This window comes from Lepidochelys kempii, chromosome 5 (genome assembly GCF_965140285.1).
Source record: "Lepidochelys kempii isolate rLepKem1 chromosome 5, rLepKem1.hap1, whole genome shotgun sequence".
Lineage (NCBI taxonomy): Eukaryota > Metazoa > Chordata > Testudines > Cheloniidae > Lepidochelys > Lepidochelys kempii.
Window position 1 is genome coordinate 29,711,591 of NC_136384.1, and position 23,728 is coordinate 29,735,318.

General features: G+C 40.9%; 2 protein-coding genes across 4 annotated transcripts; both read left to right on the plus strand.

Annotated features, from left to right (window-relative positions):
* The first annotated feature begins 466 nt into the window (after positions 1-466).
* RIMOC1 (RAB7A interacting MON1-CCZ1 complex subunit 1) lies at positions 467-5,454 on the plus strand. Its single transcript, XM_073343854.1, has 6 exons — positions 467-608; positions 1,214-1,320; positions 1,739-1,885; positions 2,267-2,398; positions 3,437-3,548; positions 5,063-5,454. The coding sequence occupies exons 1-6, from the start codon at positions 521-523 to the stop codon at positions 5,347-5,349; spliced, it is 873 nt and encodes a 290-aa protein (XP_073199955.1). The 5' UTR covers positions 467-520; the 3' UTR covers positions 5,350-5,454.
* Positions 5,455-6,256: 802 nt separating this feature from the next.
* FBXO4 (F-box protein 4) lies at positions 6,257-17,379 on the plus strand. 3 transcript variants are annotated; one of them, XM_073343855.1, is made up of 7 exons: positions 6,258-6,595; positions 8,741-8,976; positions 10,334-10,551; positions 11,781-11,856; positions 12,383-12,561; positions 14,769-14,944; positions 15,635-17,379. In XM_073343855.1, the coding sequence occupies exons 1-7, from the start codon at positions 6,410-6,412 to the stop codon at positions 15,722-15,724; spliced, it is 1,161 nt and encodes a 386-aa protein (XP_073199956.1). In that variant the 5' UTR covers positions 6,258-6,409; the 3' UTR covers positions 15,725-17,379. The 3 variants fall into 3 exon arrangements, with proteins under 3 accessions (XP_073199959.1, XP_073199958.1, XP_073199956.1); XM_073343858.1 differs by lacking the exon at positions 14,769-14,944 and having other exon boundaries at positions 6,257-6,595; XM_073343857.2 differs by lacking the exon at positions 15,635-17,379 and having other exon boundaries at positions 6,257-6,595; positions 14,471-14,857.
* Positions 17,380-23,728: the final 6,349 nt, after the last annotated feature.

A 23,728-nucleotide genomic window follows, 5' to 3' on the forward strand; every position in this document is an offset into this window, starting at 1 on the left:
CCCAGAGAAACGAGACAATTCTACCAAGCTAGGTATCCCCCGCCCCCTAGGGCCAGCACCTTCGGGGGGGCGGTAAACGTGGGATACACCTATCAACGACCTGACCCCATCCCAGCTGCTAAGCGGGGGGACTAAGGAACGAGGGGGTCAGCCCTGCTTTGGGTAAGAAGCGTAGCGGCAGGGCGGAGAACAACGGGTTAAACCCCACTCACGCTGGGGGCGGCGCCCCCTTCCGAGAGCGACCAAAGAGACTCGCAAAGGGGGAAAGACGGAAAGCGATACCACCCACACAGACACATACGCAATCTCTATGGCGCATGCGCAAGGACTGAGTTTCCCCTCTCCCCCGCACCTAGTTGACTGGTCCCGTCGCTCCCATGCCAGCGCATGCGTGTTCACCAGCTGGGAGGCCTGCCCCCCTCACCCCTCCCGTGTCACGTGATTTTGGCTGCGGGTCAGTGATGAGGTCACGTGAGAAGGCTGGTCGAGTCACGTGATCCGGGTGGTGGTTGGTGCTGTTATGGCTGCTGCCGTGGTGGTTGCGCTGCGGCAGCGGTTGGCGGGGCTGGGGCGGAGGCTGGAGCGGCTGAGAGGAGCGGGCGGAGATGGTGAGCGGGGGTTACCCCACCGCCGTCGGCCCTGCCCGCTGGAGGCAGCCGGCGTGAAGGCGGTCCTTCTCCCCGTGGAGCGTCCTGGCCTCCTGCCCCATGTACAGCCGAGCCCTGCAGAGACGGCAGCGCCTCCCCATGGGGCAGCCTAACAAGAGCTCTGTCCCGGGTTCCTCATGGAGACTTGTTTCCACCGAGCTTCTGCCTGTCACTGTGGCAAGGGCTCATCTAGGCCAAAGAGAGACTTTTTCAACTAAAAGTTGAATTCTAGTGTGTAGCCTCTTCCTAAAGCATCAGACCGTGAACTTAAAAAATAGGGAAGGTCAAACTTTGGCACAAAAGCAGTAGGCTGTCAAGAAAATGCGCCTCTGGCTTGTTTCAGTATTTTACTACTCAGCCGTTTGAGAGAACTAAAACGAAACAAATTTAGAGAGTAGGTTTTTGTGGTTACTGAGCCAGTGTTTCTGCAGATATTGTTATGATGGATACAAACGTGTAATGATAAAGTCAGGCAAGCCAGGCTGTTGAAAGACACTGATTGTAAGTTATTGCCAGACATTTTTCTGGCTTTCTAAGGAGGTCTTTTTTCCCCCATCCTCTTATAGATGCTTTTTTAGTGAAGGCTGCTATCTCGCTGGAGAAGCTGAAAGATCTTTGTAAAGAAGATAAAGAAATTGTAAATCCTTCGAATCTTTTGCAGCTTTACACACAGGTATGGCATTTAAATGAGACATGCTTTAAGAAACATTTATAATTAAAATTAAAGAAAAGGTGGCATAGCATGAAAAGATTCCTCAATGTTCTTAGATGCCTGTAGTGTATTTTATGGTGGTTGCAAGCATTTTCAGAAAATTCAGGTCACTTTATGCTCTGGATCAGAGACAAGCAGAATTAATGCGAGTTGCACCAGTGTTAGAGGAGGACAACACTGAGTCCTGTCTATTATGTAGATTGAAATTATTGTAAGAATTTTAACTTTGTGATTTGTGAACTCTAGAGTGAGTTTTTCTAAATTAAATGTTATAAAATTTAACTTTCAAATCATAACATTAACAAGCTCATTTTACTGTATATAATGTTTAATGAATTTGTTGAATGTTTTGTTTATAGTATGTTTTCCCTTTTTATAGATAGTCTTGGACATCACATATTTTGAGGAGAACCAACTTGTAGATGAAGATTTTCCAGAAGATTCTTCCTCACAGAGAGTTAAAGAACTTATCAGTATTCTTTCAGAACCAGAGGTTCTAGTTAAAGAAAGCAACATGCATCAAGATGTGAGTACTGAATTATGGCAAACAACCTTACTTCAAATGGTTGGGGTTTTTAATAGAGAATGACACTTATTTTTCGTTTTGATGGGTAAACGACAAAATATTCTGAGGTCTTTTTAAAACGTTCTGATTCTTATCTGTCTATAAGCACTGATTCTTGAATGATGGTCTACAGACCACTTTTAGAAGCAGCTCACTAGACTCTCACGGTGGTGGTTCTTGCTAGTTGTAGTCCAGTCCAGGACTCATAAGAGTTTCAAGAGACCTTTTTGGGTGCCTGATCGAAAAACAATAAATTCTGTGCCCTTCACAGTTCTCATGTATTTCTTTGATTTCCTAGGGCTAAAACAACAGTTTTGGTTCAGCTTTTGAGTTTTATTTCAGCTACATGGTGTTCTTGGTACAGAGTTGTTAGAATGTCTATCCTGGAGACGAGGAGCTCTACTCTACATGTATTGTCACACTGTAAAAGAGAGAGGATGCTGGATAACAGAAAACACTGACTTGTTTAAAAAGGTAAAGCCCCTTTTCTTCACAAGCAGGCATTTTAAAATTTGTTGTAATTCTAACAAGCTAGTGATCGTGGGAAAACTGTGATCCTCAGACAAGCTGTTTGCTTTGAGTTAGATTAGAGTTTTGACAAAATCACAACAGTCACAAAGTATATTAGATTTTTAATCTATCCACAGTTTTCTCTTCTGTCATTGGACTGGATCACAGTTGGAAACTTGGAGTAAAATTTTCAGAAGCACCTAAGTGACTTGTTTACATTGGAAAATTTTACTAGTTAAGCTGCTATACCTACACAGATATAGTTATACTGATATAAACCCCCTTGTGGATATTCTTTTTCAGTTGTCATGAATTCCTTCCAAAGGTTTTTCTTTTTTGTTTGTTTTTTCAATATAAAAAAGGTGCTCTTAAATGTAATAACTGAATTGATGAAATTTAAACTTTAATTTATAATAGTATAACTTTTCCATGTAGACAGACCCTTAGAATACCAAATCCTATTGATTTTTTGAGATTTAAGCCTATATCTAAATATGTGTATTGCACTTGAAAATAGGATTTAGGCTCCTAATTCACATAAGCACTTTTGAAAATTTTACCCTTGGACATTGTCTACTTAAAATAATTTATTGAACTTTTAATCTGTTCAGCAGCCATTTGAAAAGTTACCTGAAAATACTTCTCTTGTGTTACCCATTAGTACATTAAATTTAATTTGAGCTAAAATTTTAAATCTCCCTAAAATAGCAATTTTAAAAGTCTTAACTAAAGTCATAAATATAGCAATCTAATATGGTTTATGTTGCATATCTGAACACAGGAAGATGGAAAAAAGTTAATTTCATGGATTTATGACTCTCCATAAATTAAAAAATTACTTTTGCCTTTAAAATTATATTCATCTTATTGTTTTTCCTTCACATAAGTACTTGAGAAACATTTTAATTTAAAATAATTCTGACTAGAATAGATTACATTGCAGTTGATCTAATTTGTTGTATGCTGTTCTAGCACTTTATTTTCTGTATAATTTATATTCAGTGTCTTAACGATGGAATCCATTACTTACTGAAGATGCTAAGGTTTAGATACCCTCCTCGGCTAAATGATGTCTCATTTCAGGATAAAGACACAGCTAGATTGCTCAGTGAAGGTAAATTGTTCTTCACCTGTTCCTTCTCCTTTATAAGATCCTCTACCATATAATTTTTAAAAAGGCAGGTTGAACTTCATGCAGATTCGAATTCTGTCCCCTTTTAAGAACAATAAATCATAGAAACAGGCAAGAACAAATTGTCCTGTTTTCCTGTTCTGAATTGTGGACATGGGTGCGGAGAGAGAGAGAAAATAAGACAACTTGCTGAACTTTAAATTCATCTCAGGAAAATGGACAGCTGAATGATCTAGTTATGGGATACAAAGCCTTTGACATCTAGGTCATTGGTCCAATTTCGGTCTAGATCGTCAGTGCCCAAAAGTTATTAGCATCTGAAGACAGTTTGGTGCCAGTATGTTTTGTGATCTGTCCAGTTCTCAGTAGGCAAGTGTCAACATAATTGGCACTAAGTGGTACCTTGCTGGCAGTCTCTACAGTCATGCTTAGGATTAAATGGACATGGTCGATTAACTGTGTTCACAGTGCTAGAGATCGTACTTCCAGAACTGGGTTGAGTCACATTAGGTAGAGTTGAGACATTTTTACTGTCACTGCCTATGCTGTACCTGTTATATATCACTATTGCTATTATTGCTTTTCATCTGAGGATCTTAAAGTACTTTAAAAAAACTGAATTTAGCTTCACCCTCTTCCTCCCTCCTCCCCCCCCAGCACCATCTGTATATAACATTTTAGTCAAATGTTTTTTAAAAAAAAAAAAATGGGGAGTCACTATTCAACAAATTCTTTTGAGGTGGCACTGTACATTTATATAAACGATGAAAATTGAAGCACAGGCTTGTTAAATGAATTTAAAAAATTCAAATAGGAAGTGTTTTGGAGCGAGGATTAAGACAGTAACCGGGGTTTTCAATCTAGCCTTGTCATAAGTATACAATTCACTTTTTATAAAGTAAGAAGAGTTAATAGGACTTTTTTTTTATTATCTTAGTCTTTGTCTCTTCACTTCTTTAGTAATCTTTTTTCTTTGTAAAAGACCATGGATATCTACTGTATGGCATTGTCCAAATACTAAAGCTACTAATACTACTGGGGAACTGCTTTTTAAACACGGTGCAGCTGAGGAAGTGCAGAAAGTTTGTTTACCTATTTTAAAAAAACCTCTGCCTCTGTAGTGACATTCTGTATTTTTATAAACCATTGCAGTAAACACTGATATCTGTCAGAAAATTGTATATGGTAAAGTTGGTATTAAAACCCATCTTTTACTGGAAGACAGTGCCCAAAGTAATGAGCTAGGACTTAGACTTGGAGTCTTTTTTGCAGCTTTGCCACTGGCCTACTAGGTGACCTTGGGCAAGTTACTTCACTTCTCTGTGCTTTCATGTATTCTTCTGTAAAATGAGGATAATGATATTTACTGCCTTTTGTAAAATTCTTGATCTGTTGAAAAGCATTAAGTTAATGATTATTAGTTTGTTAAACAGAATAAAAGGGGAGAAATAAGTGTCGTGTCACTTGGAGTCTTGAATTCTAAATTGTTTTTGCAGGTATATTTAGTGATACCCATGTACTGGCCATGATGTATATTGGAGAAATGTGTTACTGGGGACTGAAGCACTGTGGAGAAGAAAAGCCTGGACCCTATGAAATGGATTCTGAATCTAATACTGAACTGTATTGCAGCTTACATAGTGCAGTGCTGGATTTCCGAGAAGTAGGAGAAAAGATGTTAATGAAATATGTAGCTGTGTGTGAGGGACTCTTAAAAGGACAAGACTGGAATACAGCAAATGCAAAACTAATCTTGGACTACTTCAAGAAATTCCATAGTTAGCTTAATTAACCAGTTGCTGTTTTCCATTCTTTACAAGAAAGTTGCAATATATGACGAAGACAAGTAGAAAGATCAACATTAAACTGAGACAAAACACTGTTAAAACCTCAGTAGTGTGACTATTTTTCTTGTGCTATTGGAAATTTTACAGCTACGATTCTGAAAGCTGTGGGGGAGAATTGCTATTTATTTGGTTAAAAACATCTTACAATTTAGTGAGCTTCCAATCAGGCAAACTGCCTGCATTCTCAATATTAAATTCTGAAGAGGGTGGGTGTGTACGACACATTCTTTTGGCACTGAATGGTTGAGGATAACACAGCTGCTCAACAGTCATGAATAACAATGATAGCAGAGAACTTGTTGATGGGGGATTTTGTGATGTGTACAGCTATCACCCACTACCACCACAGAAGCGAACAGTGAAAGTGAGAGTCTATTATTATGGCTTTAGGTACTGTGGTTAAAATCGAAATATCCTCCCTCACCTCCTACAGATCGTAGGTAAAAGCCCTTTCTAGGGCTGGAGAGCCGGTTTGAGGTTGTTTCTAAAGAAGCCCTGCCCTTAGTTCCAACCTTTCCTGCTGTAGGGCTGCCTTATCCAGCTGCTCTAATACTTAAGCCCATGTTCACAGCGCAGCAGCCTGCGTTGCTGCTCTCAGCGTTGCACCGGGGATACGTGCCGCTGAGCTGCGGCTGGGGTCCCTGTATCGTTCCGAGGGTGCGGGGCTCCCGCCAAGGCTCTGCACCAGCTGGGCTGAGCCCCAGGCTCGCTGCCGCGGGAGGCCCGGGGTTTCCCCCTGCCTTGACCCGCAGGCGCGCGTGAGGCCCCCGGCACCTGAGTGGCCTCTGCCGGGGGCGCAGCTGGGAGGCGGCCGGGGCGCCGCGTGGGTTTTCGGTGACCCGGTAGCGCTCCCCTCTCCACGCCCCGCTCCCTGCCGGCTGGCAGCCGCCCCGCGAGCTGGAGGCCGGGATCTCCGAGCCGGGCCAGGGCCTGGCACCGCCTGCCGAGAGCGAGCAGCGCCCCCGGGGCTCTCGGCCGCAGCCGGTGGGCGAGGCAATGGCAGCGGGCAACGCTGGGGACTGGGGCCGCCTGGAGTCTGCCCTGCGCAGCAGCCTCCGCCTCCTCAGGGACAGGTGGGCCCGGGGGCCGAGGCAGCGCGGCGGGCAGGCGGCGGCCGCAGAGCGGTCGAGAAGCGGCCTCGAGGAGGCCGGCGAAGAGGTTTGCGCCCTGCAGACGCTGCCGGTGAGTGAGTGACCCGGCTCCTGCCACCCCTCCGCCCAGCCCAGCCACCTGCCTCCCTCCGTCTCTAGCCCACCCACCCCGGGCTCTCCTCGTCTCTCTGACCACTCCAGCCACCCGGTTCCCATCCTGTTTGCAGCACTTGGGCGCGCCCATAAATCAAAGGCATGGTCAGATTATTCTGCCCTACCTTCAGAAATTACCACCTGGGGGTTCATGTCTGATACCAGAAGGCTCTTTTTCACCGGGGTTCTCGCAACAGAATTTTTGGTGGCCTCCAACTCTTGCTGGTGGCCGCACTCACACTTTTTCCTACAACAAGAAAAGGAGTACTAGTGGCACCATAGAGACTAACAAATTTATTTGAGCATAAGCTTTTGTGAGCTACAGCTCACTTCATCGGATGCATTCAGTGGAAAATACAGTGAGGAGATTTTATATACACAGAGAACATGAAACAATGGGTGTTACCATACACACTGTAATGAGAGTGATCAGGTAAGGTGAGCTATTACCAGCAGGAGAGAAAAAAAACCCTTTTGTAGTGATAATCAAGGTGGCCCATTTCCGCCAGTTGACAAGAACATGTGAGGAACAGTGGAGGTGGGGGGAAACATGGGGAAAGGGGTGAGGAACAGTAGAGGGGGAAACAAACGTGTGGTCGGGGATGAGGGTTGGCGCTGGGGGTTGGTGCCCACTGCTGTGTGGTCAGGGCCAGGGATTGGGAGGGTCGGCACGCGGAGCCAGCACCTGCTGCCGCAAGACCGGGGCCTGCGGTCAGCACCAAGGGTCAGCACTTGGGGTCCATGCCCACTGCCGTGCGACCGGGGCAAGGGATTGGCATCAGAATCCAGGACCAGCACCTGCCAGAGCCCGGGGTTGGTGTCTGCTGCCATGTGATCAAGGCTGGGGATCGGCGCCCATGGCCAGCACCCCCCAGAGCATAGGGTTGACATCCAGGAGTAGTGTCTGGGGTCAGCAACTAGGGCTGGGGGCAAGAGCACGTGGCCGGGATTGGCCCCTGGGGCAAGCAGCCACCGCCAGGGTTGGCACTTGGGGTCCACACCTGCTACCATGCGGCCAAGGCTAGGGGTCAGCATCCAGAGCCAGCAAACTGCTGGAGCCCAAGGCCAGGGATCTGAACCCCAGCACCCAGGGCTGGGGATCTGCACCCAGCACTGACAGCCACTGGAGCCGAGGGTTGGCACCCAGGGTCAGTGACCATGGCTGGGGGTCAGAGTGTGCTGCCAGGGATCAGCGCCTGATGCCTGCGGCTGCCACCGGGGTTGGGGGTTGGCACCATGTGGCGAGAGCTGGGGATCGGAGTCTGCGGCTGCGCAACCAGGGGTTGGAGCCTGAAGACCCATGGCTGAAGGCCAGGGCTGCATGGCCAGAGCTGGGGGTCAGTGCCTGAAACCCTGCGGCTAGAGCCGGATATTGGCACCTGAAGCCTCATGGCTGCAGCAGGTGATCTGCAGTCAAGCTCCCTAAGTCCCCATCCCAGGGCTAAAGCGTGAGCCCCACTAAGCCACTCTTCCCCCCCAGGTAGAGAACTCATCTTGCTCCTTCAGCATTGTTCTCCTCCTGTCTCCAGAGATGGTGCAGGGCGGCGTGTCCAAGAGCAACAGGGAGGAAAGGGGAAGGCCTATGCTTTGCCCTCCCTCCCCACCAGTCACTCACCCAGGAGGCTGTCATGGCCACAGGGAAACCCCCTGGTGGCTGCGTTCAGCCACGGTGGCCACATTTGAGAAACGCTGATTCTAGCAGATAAAGGCATAACAAGATTCAGTGGCTGGAAGCTGAAATTATCAAAATTCAACCTGGAGATAAAGTGTACGTTTTTTAACAATAAGGATAATCAATCATTTGGAGTCTAAATCCAGATTGGACATCTTTCTAAAAACTATGCTCTTATTCAGCCACAAATTGTTGGTCTAGATACAGGGATTGCAGATAATCTATGGCCTGTGTTATGCAGGAAGTCAATCATGGTCCCTTTTTGACCTTATAATGTAGTGACCTGTTCCGTGTTTATACTTTTGCATGTGAAGTAATATTATTTTTGCTTTTATTTTTCCCTCCTAATCTCTTCTATTTGCATTAGTGAGGTCCTCGGTCATTAAAACTGCTTTTCTTTAATGTTTTCAGATTGATGTGCAGTTATACATTATGTCATTTCTCTCACCCCAAGACCTGTGCCATTTGGGAAGCACAAGTCAGTACTGGAGTTTAGCTGTGCGGGATCCATTGTTATGGCGATATTTTCTCTTGCGGGATCTCCCTTCTTGGTCTTCTGTTGACTGGAAATCACTTCCAGATGTGGAAATCTTTAATAAATCCTTTTCTGAGCTAAATAATAATGCATTGTATGACTATATGACAATGTAAGTATTTTACGTTTCTCCAGTGTGTATAAAGCAGTATAACTCACCCCAAATCCAGATTTTAAAATCACAACTCTGCTAGTCTAATTACAGGAAAATATTACTTGACTCTTGAAGTGGTTTTGCAGATAAAATGCATTTCTGGTGCCTTGACAGGAAGTTTCTAATTATGTAACAATTCTGTCAGTTCTTTCTGTTTGCAATATTCATACATACCTATTTAATTCCAAAGGATTTCAAAGCATTTTGCAAATGATACACATATAACGCCACAGAAATGCAGCCACCTCAGAATAGGAGTTAGAGAGCCAGCCACAGCATGCTATACAAAAACTGTGGTGGTAATATTTTTGCCCAGAAGACAAGCAAACTCCTACTCTTACCAAAAGTACTATGTAGAGCAAATGGGATTTTAGTTTTTAAGGTCTTATCTGACAGACTCAGGTACAGAAAATTGCATGAAAAATCTATCTCTACAGTCGATCAACTACATTAAAAGAATATTAATGTTGCAAAGTCAAGCACTCATCGAATAAACCAGAGGTCCTTTGGAATAAAATAGTATTTCATGTAATAAGCATAATAATGTCCAGGCAACCTTAATTTTGGCATTTCCTAACTTTTGCATCTTGACTTTGGAACCTTAATGTTCTTTTAATATAGCTTTTTTTTGGATACAACTTCCTAATTTTAAAAAAAACGGGGAAAAATCTGTTACATGGAACAATATTGGCAATAATTGGGGTTCTCGAATATGTGGATCAGCCACTAGAGAGGAATGAGACACATGCTTTGTCAGTGCTGTGCTTTCACAATTATTTGCTGACAACAGAGGAATGTAGATGTTCAGGATCCCCGGGTTCAATTCTAAGTTGTGTGTTCAAGAGGGCACAGACCCTTATATCCCTGTGCTCCTAGCCTGTTCTTGTTCCCCTTTCTTTTATCCACCTCCTGGCTCCTGCCTCTCTCCCACTCTACTCTTGTTCAACTCCCTGATTCTGCCCTCTTCCCCTTGCACATCTTTGTACATTCCTCTATCCCCCGCCTCTGCAGCTGTCTACCCACCTACTCTTCTGGTGCTCCCCATCCTCTGGCTCTTGTATCCCACTGCTATCCTGAGTACCAATCCAGTGCCTTAACCACAAAAATATTTCTCACTGGACCGATACTTCTCATTTGTTTACATAAGCTACATAACAACCATCAGTTAACAACTCTGTCACTACTGACCTCATTGATATGAATCAGCAACCTACAAGTCACAAGTAAAATACATTTGGGACCTAATTTGGTTGATAGTAATTAATATTGCCTTTGTATTTTGTGTTTAATTTCTAATTATATCTATTTTACCCAGATACAAAAAGAGCTGTCCTCCGAGTAGACATTTGAAATCAAGCCGTCACACATATGGAGCTGTGACTTCCTTTTTACAATCACTGGTCACGCAAGCAGAACCTCGCTTTGCCCTTTTTGGACCAGGTTTAGAAGAATTGGATGAATCTTTGGTGCGAAGAATGATGACTTGCCCAGACATTTTGCCTGTAGCTGGCTTACCTCAAAGACAAATCCATGGTAATAGTCAGTTGTTTCTTTAAAAACATGTTCTACAAGAGAAAAGGTGCTTTTTATACCTCCCTTTAAAACGAATATTAGTTTTATAGACTATGTTATACAGGAGATCAGACTAGATGATTGCAAAGACCCCTTTTGGCCTTAGGTTCTATGAATCTATACTAAAACTGGATTTTTTTTCTCTCTGTGGCTGATTAGAGGAATAAAATACCATTGTGGAACAATAAGCATTTGGGGTGAAATCTTGGTACCTTGAAGTCCGTGGGAAAACTCACATTGAAATCAATTCGGGCGGGGGTGCGGGAGATGGGAGAGGAGGTGTGTGTCAAGATTTTACCCTGGTTTTGGTCCAGAACTTAAAGTCAAACACGCTGTTGATCATGGATAAGTCTTAAGCCCAGTTTTCTTTAGCTGACATTAATACTATGTCCTTTTCTTTTTTAAATTACTTTTGCTTGATTGCCTGCACGTTATACAAAAAAAGGAAAAGTGGATGACGGACCCCATTACCTGCTATAATATCCTACTTAAATCTAAGTTTATATAGGAGATTGGTAATAAAATGCCTTTATTAAAAAGAACAGTGACCTAGGAAAATATAGGAAGTAGTTAAATGATTAATCAACAGGATTTTACATAAAATATAGTTCTAAACATCTGCAGTTTCCCCTCACTCTAAACCAGAGTAAAAAAACTCAAAAATTATTTGGTTGGGAGCCACTGATATTTATTTATTCATAACTGATTTGGAATAATGAAGTTGTACTCACAGGTAGCATATGCAAATATGCATTTTGAGTGCTGTTTTCCTGCTGTTATATGTCACACTTGTTGCATCTTTTTTTAAATTAGGTGTAAGACATTTTGGATAGAACTTAATATGTAATTTAAGAACAGGAAGCGTAGTAGAACTTGATCCTGATTGGGGTGTCCAGGTGCTTCTGCAGTACAAATTTTAAATAACTTATTTATGTACTTGAAATAATTGCAAGTGCCATCCAATCTTTTATAGCAATACTTAATTAAATTATCAGCATCTCAGTGTGATCAATTTAGTGTGTGTCTAAAGTCACATTCTGATGTAATGAATATATTTTCTTGTAATATAGAGACACACTTGATTAAATGTATCCAATTTATGATCCTTATGGATTTTTCAGCCTTTGGTGCTAGTTGTCTTCAGCAACTGAATATTTTTGTATCCTAAATTCATTTTGTTCCTCTTGTAGGGATTGGATCAGGAGTCAGTTTTCAATTTAATAACCATCAAAATTTCAATATTCTGACATTGTATTCAACTACCAGGTAAGGCTTGTTCTCTGCAAAAATAAAGCTGAATGTTCTCAGTTATTTCGGCTTTTTCTCCTGGTCTCAACCACGGATGTAATTTGGATATCACAGCACTTGATTATTTCTGTAAATCAGGTGAATGGACATCTCCTGTAAATTACATCAGTTGCCACTGCCACTCACAAATTGTGTGGCAGAAGGTAGGCCTAGTTTTTTAAATCTGGCCCAAAGAATCTTTGATCAGCATGAGTATGTGTGTGTGTAATGCACAAAGAGCAGTGCCTTTCCTTTTTGTGTCTCTAATTTCATTTTTTAAATTTATAAGCATGAACCTACCCATTGGTGCATGTTAGTATGGATCTTGCAAAACTGGTTAACTATGCATGCAAATTATAAAAAGCTGTTTCAGGGATGAAACTGTTCTGTATGTTTTGGCCATTCCCCTCTCCCCTCTTTGTGGAGTCTCTCCCTTTTCCTATTCTGCTTCCAAATTAGTCTGGATAATTTTGTTAAATGTTTGGGGTGTTTTCATATTTTTCAGCGTGGAAAGGAAGAGAGCAAGAACAGAGCAAACTGTTACAGTCAATAAGATGTTTTACCAAGAAAACAGCATAGGAGGGAATCAACAGGCAGTACACTACAATGTAATTGCTCAGGTTAAAAAGGTGTGCGAAGTAGTTGATGGATTCATCTATGTTGCTAATGCGGAAGCTCATAAAAGTAAGGAATGTTTATTTTAACTATGTTGACTCATATTTTTTGGATGGTTGAGATGCTACTAGTACATGAGAATACATTTATACTTTGAAGGCCACATTCTGATTTTATTATTCACCTTCAGAAGTACAGAGGAAGATACTAATCAATATGAGTAAGAATTATGAGTCCAAATGAACTTAGTGTGGTTTCAGGACAGTTCTTACTAACGATTGACTACTGAATCTGCTATATAACTTGAGGAATTTAATTTTATAAGGACACTAATAAGCAGGCTATATGCAGTTTTGCTACAATATAAAAGCAAGGTGTGGTCAGTTATTCCTTTTGTGTAAATAATTGTTTGGTATGAATTCTTAATAATCTGAGCTAAAAATCAGAGCAGATGAGATGGGGATTTAAGAAATGTCAGTTGGAAAGATTTAGTTTTGTTAATGGCTTTCTTGTTTAAGGAGACTAAGTAAAGTCCTCTTATTCATGTCTGAATACTAGTGACATCATAGCAGAATTTTTTGGAAGCCTTTGTGATCCATCACTAACTTTGCGTACACAGCAGCTGACTTCCCCATGATCTGCCACACACCATCTGTCCTTCTGCTCACTGCTCATCATCTACTACGGTGGCCCATCACCATTCCTTCCATGATAACTTTCTCAAGGATATATCCACCTTTATGCCAAATGTGACCAAAGTATATAAGTTTGCACCTGTTGATTTCCAAGTGCAGAGTCCACTTCTCTCCAATAATATTTCTAACATAAGCATGCATTGTCTTCTCCGTCCAGGAGATATGCAAGAGTCTTTTCCAGCACCACATCTCTTCTTTTTTCTTCTTGTCAACTGTATTAGTTTTCCAGGATTCACATCTATAAGTTGCTATGGAAAAAATTAAGCTTTTGAGCAATCTAACCGTAATACATTTTGAGATACCTTGGTTTTTCCACAGTTTCATGAGGGAGGCCTTGGCTGAGCAAGCCATCCCTAGTTGTCTTCAGATTTCTTTGGAGCAGCCTCCTTGGTTGAATATGTATGATCCCACATAATTAAATTCATCTATTGGCTCTACAGCTTCACTGCTGATCATGGTGTTTGCTTGTATCCTGTTGTAATTAATCATGTCAACGTACGTGAATTTCATTTTTGCCTCATTCAGGAATAGTCCATATTCCTCACTAACTGTTTTTTCAGACTCCAACATTTATTGCATTGCATCGATTGGTTTCACCAAAGAGCATCATATCATCAGCATATCTGAGGTTGGTTAAGAAGTGTTCATCAGTGGAAGTCCCAGTTCCTTCCACCTTATCAAAATTTTCCAGGGCTTGTCTCATGATAAATTCTGCATATACATTGAAAAGACCTGGGGACAGAATACACTCATGTCTCGTATTCTTCCCAATGGAAAGCCACTCACTGTTGCCCACTGCTGTTCACATGATAGTTTTCATTTTATTCCAGAGTTCATTCAGGTTGTTTCTTCTCTTTAAGGAGACTGTCCATTATCAAATGGTTGGTAAAGTTTCTACAGTTTCTCCTAATATATGCACTGAAATATCTCATTAGTTTATCAGACGTCTGGCACTGCACTGAAACAGAGTTCTGCTATCATCTAAAGTTCTTTCCTTGCTTATTTTCATGTCATGATGGTATAACTCTCATTCTTTGACCTAGTCTTAAACAGTTGTGTGTTTTCTGATTTACCAGTCCATTAACGGGAAGTTGAATCAAACAGGTTACCTGTTGATTTTTAAAATTTGTTTCAGTTGGGAGTATTTAAACTAGAGCATGTATTTACATTTAGGATTGTTTCTAGCATCTCATTTTATTTACAGAAGATGTAAAACTATAATGAAGAAACATGTCCTGAATATCTTTTAATACTGAAAGTGTGTTTACTTTTTGTTTCTTCAGCCATGCTAGATTGTCTTCAAATCATTGCCTTTGAAAAGGAGGAAAAAGTCAAATCAGGAAGGGAGAGATGGAAGGAAGAGGGAGGTGGGGCAACTCACTGCCCTAACTGCCTCTGTGAAAGTTAGGAAAATGGCCTATTGTGACTTTGGTTATTATCGCTTGGAAGGTACTCCAATAACTACAATGATGTGTATCCTCCTAAGAACCAAGATAGAAGAAAATGTAATAAAGATGAGTTTGATTATATATAGCGGGGTTTGTATATAGTCTAATACTCATATTTCAAACTGTTTTCTAGAACACGACCGTCAAGATGAATTTGCTCATATTTTGGCAATGATAGATCCAACTCTTGGGCCTCCAAACAGGCCTGTACTGATTTTGTCCTGCACCTCTGAAGTTGGCATTAAAAGAATCCCTTGTGTTTACATGGCACATCAACTGCAATTAAATCTGCTAAGCCAACCATGGATGGTATCTTCACTTCTTAAAATATTTGTTTTCTTTTTACTCATCCTCTTTATATTGTCTCGTGAGTGAGCAGTAATGTTTGAAGTGGACTTTAATATAAATGTTAGTGGCACACTGTAGCTAAAGGAGAACTGCTAGGCAGAAAAGCTTAAATACAGATTTTAGGTAAAATATTTTCCTTTGCCTTCATAAGTATAATGTTGGAAAGCTTTGTGTATTTTTAAAACACACCACTGTTAATTAGAAGACTACATAATTTGAATTAAAATATACTAGAAATTATAGAATTCATAATCTATGTGAAATTCTAAAGTTTGAAACTTTGTTCCCCAAGAGTTATAAAAAGGAATTTCAAATAACCTGTGATTCCAACTGATACTGTGAAGGAAATAAGATGTCAGATAAACCAACTGATAAACAGCCGAGGGGAGGTTTAAGAGAGAACTCTATAGGAAATCAGTAATGTACAGCTTTTCTAATGGCTCTCTTTATTCATCCTCTGAACAGTACTGTTTCCTTTCCCCTAATTTACTCTAAGAAACATGTTCTGTTTAAGGGACCTGGAAGCCAGTGACAAAACAGGCAGATTTGACAATATTTTTAAGAACAAATATGGAATGTTAATCTAGTATCTGTACACTCAATATGTATATCCATATACCACATTAACATCTGCCATTATTGGTTTTACAGGTGCAAGATTCTGTAGCTGCTACTTTAAGTGGACTGTTAAATGGAATTGAGTGGATCCTGGGAGAGGTTGAATGTAAAAATGCACAATGATCAGACTTGCTTAGTCATACTGTATGGACTTTGTCATTTGCAAAGAGTATGAAGTGAACATTTTGCCCTGATGTTGTACTGACTGATAAGAGATTTAAAAGGCAGCCCTCCGTGATTACAAATATTTTAATAATCAACATTCTTCCAAATGTAGACTTGAATTATAAATGAAAGCAAGTTTGACTGGATACCAACATTTGACAAAGAAATGGGTTTGATTTTTTTTTTTAATTTGCGGTTTTTATAATACTTTTCATTCTCACCATATTCTATAACATAAAATATTCTGCAAACCTTGACCCCCAATTAGTTTAATGCCAGAATAACCCTATCACCTAGGTGTATGTCATACCAGACTTGGATTAGGATGGTTTGGCGAAGATGGAGTTCTGTCTTGTTCTCTCTTGGGACTGAGAGAGGCCAGACAGAAATCCATTTTCTCCAACCCATCCTAAATATGTCAGAGATAGAGGGCCACAATTGTTTTCATGGAACTAAGGGCTCTGGGAGAAAAGAGAAACTTGAGCCTGCAGCCCTGTGTGAGTAGCTCCGACAGCTGGCTGCAAGAGGAGCTACTATGGGATCAGAGTAGGAAGATAGGCAGTTTTCATGGAGCCAGTCGTCTCTGCTTTACCTCCACCTCCATCCATGGCACTTGGATACTACAGTGGTGAGGCTCATACAAGTACCTGTATAGAACAGTGTTATAATTCTGTATTCATAGGTGTAACAGCCCTCTCCCTCTGACATATTTTGGGTGAACGTTCTATCAATAGTATAAAATTAAGCTAGTGTCTCTTAGTTTTACTATTAAGATCTCTGTGAGAAATGAGGGCACTTAACATTTGGGAGGCCTGGGTCCTCAAACAGAACTGTCCAGAGTGAGGCCTATGAAGAGAAAATACAAACACGTTTAGATGCCAGAGCATGCACAGCAAGTGTTCCGGAATAACTTCATCATTCCTCCTATCAAAATACAGAGGACTTTCCAAGTGGCCCTTACTCCCATTGTCACTGAATGGAAGGTTGAATTGGTCTCACTCCTGCAAAATATCTATTTCAAAACATTCCATTTGCAAAGTTCCTTTTTTTAAAAACTTTCCAGTGATTGATATTTAGGCCAGGGGTAGAAATAAAGGAAATTCAAAAACATTTCCTGTTTCTATAGCCTCAGGTAGCCAACGCGTCCTAACTGTTGTTGTATCAGTGCTCATAAGGGACAATTTGGAGTTCTAAGATTAACCCTGGGAGCACCAATATGCCTATTCTAGCTTTTATTTTTTAATAGTGTGTATGTGTATATAGTTCTCTTGTAAGATACTCTATAGAACAGAAGAGATAAAACACATGTATAATGCAATCAATATTTTGGATACATATACATAAATACCGTAAATACATATGGATCTCAATACTTTGTAATATGGCTTCACGTGAACTGCTGGTTGTAAAAAAATAATAATAATAATTAAAAAAGGCTACTATAGTCTAATAGCCACTCTGCTCTGTAGAGAGAGACTGCAACTGTCTCTGGTGCCACTGCAGCTCCTACCGTTTCATACGTTGGGAAGGAGGATTCATTTATGCAGTGATCGCTATTGTAATAGCACTCTCTTTTCTCCCTTCAAAAATGTGTAATAAATTGTTTTTAAAGATGGCAGATCTTTCTTATTTGTGTGGGCACCATAAACATCTATGCTGTCCAGTAACAGTTAACAAAAAATACCTCTTCCATGGTGTAATTGGTGCAGAAATATGGGCATAGACCAAAACAATGATGTTATTTTCAAGAGTATGGGAAGGTAACAAGTTTCAGTTAGAAAAAGGAGAAAATAGATACAGGGAAATTTTTTTTCTTTTACTTTTTTCAGAAGGTAACATGAACAATGGGGAGAGTTAAAGAGAATTTGAAAAAAAAAAGTTCTTCATATTGTCTTGTATAACATTTTTATTTAAGGGATGTGTAATAGTAACAGCTGCTTTGCATAATCAACTCAGTTACCATACTCAAGTGTTTAATACATAGAAACTGTTAGTGATATACTTGGGCTCCAATGACTGTTGGTATTTACAAACATCGCAAACTAAATGGCAATGTTTCGAAAACCAGACTTTCCTTCTGGTGAGAAGGAATAGAAGAACATTTATTTCAAGGCACAATAATACTGTTTTAATTAATTAGGCCACATGTTAGCAAATCCTGCATTAAACCAAAATAACTGTGATTTTTCCTACTATATCTCTTTTCTAACATTTCCTTTTGGCTCTGATCTTGGTTTCTACATGTTACTTTCAAAGGTGTGATTTAATATGAATATTTGTTAATGATTTTTTTAAAGAAAAGAAAGTAGTGAAGGTACATTGGGGAATACCCTTTTCTGTGAGCTTAGAGAACACAGAGCAGCTGCAATATGCACAATGTATCAAAACAATGGTAAACCACATTAGAAAAAAGCATGGAGGAAGATTAGACAGTCTCAAGTTGCAATGGGGGAGGTTTAGGTTGGATTTTAGGAAACACTATTTCATGAGGAGGGTGGTGAAGCACTGGAATGGGTTCCCTAGGGAGGTGGCGGAATCACCTTCTTTTGAGGTTTTTAAGGTCAGGCTTGACCAAGCCCTGGCTGGGATGATTTAGTTGGGGATTGGTCCTGCTTTGAGCAGGGGGTTGGACTAGATGACCTCCTGAGGTCCCGTCCAACCCTAATCTTCAATGATTCTATGATTAGAGCTAGAAGTCACCTCGCTTAGTACTTCTTACTTTTGTTTCAAATACTGTTGGTTCCCAAAGTTTTAGAGTGAGCAATGTACCCCCTTCATAGCTTCACATGTGCTCATTTAATTATGAGTGCTTTAGTAAGTGCAAGGCAGGTATTATGGGATTGGTCATAAATGCAGTTGCTCCACTGAGTTCTGCGGTTTTAAAGCCATCTTTTGATGTATGTACTACACAAGCAGGGGCCTGCTTAAATCCCACATCTGGAAAATGGAAGCACTCTGCTGTTAAATTACCAGCTATTGCATGGAAATGGGATTTCGATACATTTATTGGATTACATTTTATAGTTTATCTAAGGCAGGACAGAGCTCCAAGAGTGAAATCCTGGCCCTATTGAACTGGATTGCAAAACTCTCACTGAGCACAAACAGGGAGAGGATTCCACCCCAGCTGTTCTAAAGGTGGAGCTGTCACTGATAAATACATGAATGATCATTAGTACTTGTGGGACAGTGTCCGGGGCCAGAGGTTCTGAGGCTTCGCCCTTTACCCAAAATCTACCCAAAGTATTTTCCACTGTTCTAGCCCCTAAAATGCTGTGAAATATAATATGCAGTGTTGTTGTAGCCATGTTGGTCCCAGGATGTTAGAGAGAAAAGGTGGGTAACAGCTTCTGTTGGTGAGAGAGACAACCTTTCGAACTTGCACAGAGCTCTCTTCAGGATTTGTGTAAGCTCAAAAGCTTGTCTCTCTCACCAACAGAAGTTGGTCCAATAAAAGATATTACCTCACCCACCCTGTGAAATATAATGCAAGTTTATTGTGCCATACATGGCCAAAGTCAGCATTTATATTCACTATCCACAAGTTCACATTAAAAAAATAATTCAAACATTCTTTTTCACATTCTCATGAATTGCATCTTCTGCATAACTATTGAATATGTGCTAAATATTCAATAAACCTAATTGCTGTGGCTCCACAACCAGAATGGCCACAAACTTCTTTTTTAATGAAAGCTTGATTCTGTAGACAAAGTTTGTATACCTCATCTCACCACTCTCCAAAAGATGTTTTGGGGATTCACTTCCAAATCTCTATCCCAGCACTGAGAATTCCTCTAGTAGAACAAGCAACGAACAATCTCAAGAGTGTAGGGGGTGCTGTGGTGTTTTGAGCTGGAAAACCAGTTCCTGACATTTAAGTACAACCATGTTGCTTTGTTACGCTACATAAAGTGGTTTCTCCTCAAATGACAGTTTCTGGTTTAGGAAGCAGACCGAAGGGTCTTGCTTCCAAATTTGCCAATTGTAGACACATTTCAGCGTGAGTGCAGCTCTGCCAGTGTTCGTAATAACGAGTGCTGTAGACAGAGAAGAGGTGATTTTATCACGGTCATCTAAGCCCATGGATTTAGTCAGCATGGTGGTAAAAAAATCTGGTCCCTAGCCACACTAGCCCATCCAGTGTCACCATCTTTGGTGGAACATTTTCCCAATATAGATGTGCCCAACTATCATTTTCTTCGTTAAGCACATGGATCAGTCGGTGGCTGTTTATAACTGCCTGGTTTTCTTAAGTATTTAAGGGCGGGTCAGCAGCCTAATGGCATCAGGTTCTACAAACAGTGGGAAAGTTTTAGAGGGTTTTTTTGGGGACGGGGCGGGGGGGAATGTGAAAGGTTGGAATTAAGACGAGTCAATTTAAATGAACATTTTTGACGTACTCCTTTTGATTTTCCTATTTTTACAAAGAATTAGAAAACTTGCAAAGAAGTATAAGTTTTTCTGTCTGGAAAAAAAAATATGTGTGTTTCTGGAAGACAAGGGGGAATTCAAGGTAAGAGCCTATTTTTTCTTCTTTTTATACGGTTTCATCAGTAGTGAACACAGGAATACTGAACTGCACATGGGACTCCTAAATGACATCTAAGTGTAACTTTTCTCCTTCCCCATGAATAGTCTGACTGAGGATTAAAAAACTCCTCTGTATAGATAACTGATAATCAGACACACTTAACAGTTGAAGGCATAAATGTGGCATGGGTCGGGAATGAGTCAGAGTCATTCATATGATAGCTCTTTATCTTGGTGAGGTGAGCTGACCTCCGTCCAATTCCTGCTGGAGATGTGTGCATGTTACAAAATCCACCACCGCAGTTGGCCCCCTTCTTGGTAGTCTCAGCAGGAGTGTGAAGGAATCAAATGCTATGGAAAATGAACTACCCCATGATCCCTCCAGCTGGACTCCAGCATCAGCAATGAGGAACATCAGTAGATCAGTGTAGGGAAGCCCAGATTGTGCCTTTTCTATGGGCAAAGAAACATTTTACTTTGACTGATGTCACGCTCACATCTTTCACTAGTTCGGAATTCATTTGTGTAGTGTTGCTATTATGAATCAAGCACTGAGTATGTTCTCAGCACTGTACAGGACTTAGAGATGTGGCCAGAGCCCTTACCTTGTAGTCTAAATACAGAGCAGTAAAACGGTGTTACATGGTTGTTTACTTTGAACACTTGCTTTAAGTGGAAGGAAGGATGAGAAAAAAACAAAGGGGAGGGGCAGGTGGCAAGGAAGGGACAGAAAGTTTGGACAGCAGATCTCAGTGCTGTGTTTAGTGGAGAAAATTATGATTGGGCAATGTTCTTGCAAACGTATGTGAAGACAAGGTAACAGTTCAAAGCTCTGCGCATGAGGGCCCTGAAAGTTTATAAAATAGCTACAGGGAAAGGTTAGAGGGAAGATGTTGACCTAGGAGGAATGGATAACTCAGTTGATATTAGTAGGAAATTGTCTTTCATCTTTAGGTTTAACTTCAGGTCAGATCTCATCCCTGTCAAGGCAACACACTCATCCAGCAACACTCCATAATTCAATACAAGTGGGAGTCATGAGGAGTTTTGACAGACTTCTGTGGAAACAGGAGCTGGCCCTTAGGAGTAAATGACCTTTCATGGCTATCATGTATCAGAGTTATGTCCGCTGGTGTGACAGAGCACAGAAGAGTCCACATTGTTGCTGCCAGGTTTGTATTTTTATTTTGTAAGCACACATAGAGCCAATTCCTACTTCTTTTACACATTAGAGTAGTGCCTATCAGTATGGACTGAGTTAAATCAAAGTGATATTAATCATGATTTAAATCAGCAAGCAGGTATCCTGGATTTATATAATCAATTTTAATCTTATTTTGCATTTGCACTTTAATTATTTTCCTAAAGAAAGCTTCATTCTCATTGAATGGTACAACCATTAAAACATGGTATCTTAGGGCTTGTCTACATTACAGGAGGGCAAGGGGGTGGGGATGGCGGGGATCGATCTAAGTTATGCAACTTCAGCTACGTGAATAACGTAGCTGAAGTTGACGTACTTAGATCTACTTATCACAATGTCTTCACTGCGGTGTGTCAATGGAAGATGCTCTCTCGTCGATTCCCCTTGCACTTCTCTTTGAGGTGAAATACCGGAGTTGATGCTAGAGCAATTGGTGGTCGATTTATCACGTCTATACTAGACACGATAAATGAACCCCTGCTGGATCAATCACTGCCCATCGATACAGCCGGTAGTGTAGACAAGCCCAGAGAAATGCAGGGCAGGAAGGGACTTTGAGAAGTCATCAAGTCCAGCCCCCTGCACTGTGGCCAGACTAAGTAAACCTAGACCATCCCTGACAGGTGTTTGTCCCACTTATTTTTTAAAGCTTCCAATGATGGGAACTCCACAATCTCCCTTGGAAATCTATTCCAGTTCTTAACTATTCTTATACTTAGAAAGGTTTTCCTAATATCTAGTCTAAATCTCTTGCTGCAAATTAAGTCCTTTACAGCTTGTCCTACCTTCAGTGGGCATAGAGAACAATTGATCCCCATTGTCTTTATAATGGCCCTTAACATATTGGAAGGCTGTTATCAGGTCCGCCCTCCCCTCCGTCTTCTTTTCTCAAATCTAAACATGCCCAGGTTTTTTTTAACCTTTCCTCACAGATCAGGTTTTTGGAACCTTTTATCATTTTTGTTGTTGTTCTCTGGACACTTTCCAATTTGTCCACATCTTTCCTAAATTGTAGCGCCCAGAATGTGACACAGTACGCTAGCTGGGGCCTCACCAGTGCCGAATAGAGTGGGGCAATTACCTCCTGGGTCTTACATACAACACTCCTGTTAATACACCCCAGAATCATATATGTCTTTTTTGCAGCTGCGTCACATTGACAACTCACATTCAGTTTGTGTTCCACTATAATCCCAGCTCCTTTTCAGCAGTATTACCATCTAGACAGTTATTCCCCATTTTGTAGTTGTGCATTTGATTTTTCCTTCCTAAATGAAATACTTGGCACTTGTCTTTATTGAATTTAATTTTGCTGAATTCAGACCAATTCTCCAATTTTTCAAGGCCATTTTGAATTTTAAACCTGTGCTCCAAAGTGCTTGCAATCCCTCCCATCTTGGTGTCATTTGCACATTTTATAAACATCTCTACTTTATTATCCAAGTCATTAAATAGTACCAGGACTGACCCTCCTGGGATCCCACTAGATACACCCTCCCAATTTGACAGCAAACCATTAATAACTACTCTGTGAGTACAGTCTTTCAACCAGTTGTGCACCCACCTTATAATAATTTAATCTAGACCATGTTTCCCTAGTTTGCTTATGAGAATGTCATGCAGAACTGTGTCAAAAGCCTTACTAGAGTCCAGGTATATCACATCTACTGTCCCCCACCCTTCCATCCACTATGTCAGTAATCCTATCAAAGTAGGAAAATGGTTTGGCATGATTTCTTCTTAACAAATCCACACTGACTATTCCTTATAACCCTATTATCCTCCAGGTATTTACAGATTGTTTAATAATTTGCTCTAGTATCTTTCCAGGTATTGAAGTTAGCCTAACGGTCTATAATTCCCCAGGTCCTCCTCGCTCCCCTTTTTAAAGATAGGTACTGTGTTTGCCCTTCTCTACTCTTCTGGGACTTCTCCTCTCTGCCTTCAGTTGATTTGCTACAAAATATAGCCATTACGCTAAATTTGGTACTTCTTTTTGCTAATGAGGGGATATATTATCTCTATTCACATTTATTTAAGCAGTTATATAGTTCAATATACATTTATTCAGATTCTTATTTGTTACTATTTTAATGGTTAGAAAATGAGTGGATGTTTTCAGAGAACTGTCCACCTTGGTTCCCATTGCCGTAAGTTAGAATAAGGCCAGCAGGATTGAGCCTCTCAGCACAGAGGATTCCAAAGCTCTTTATAAATCATACAGA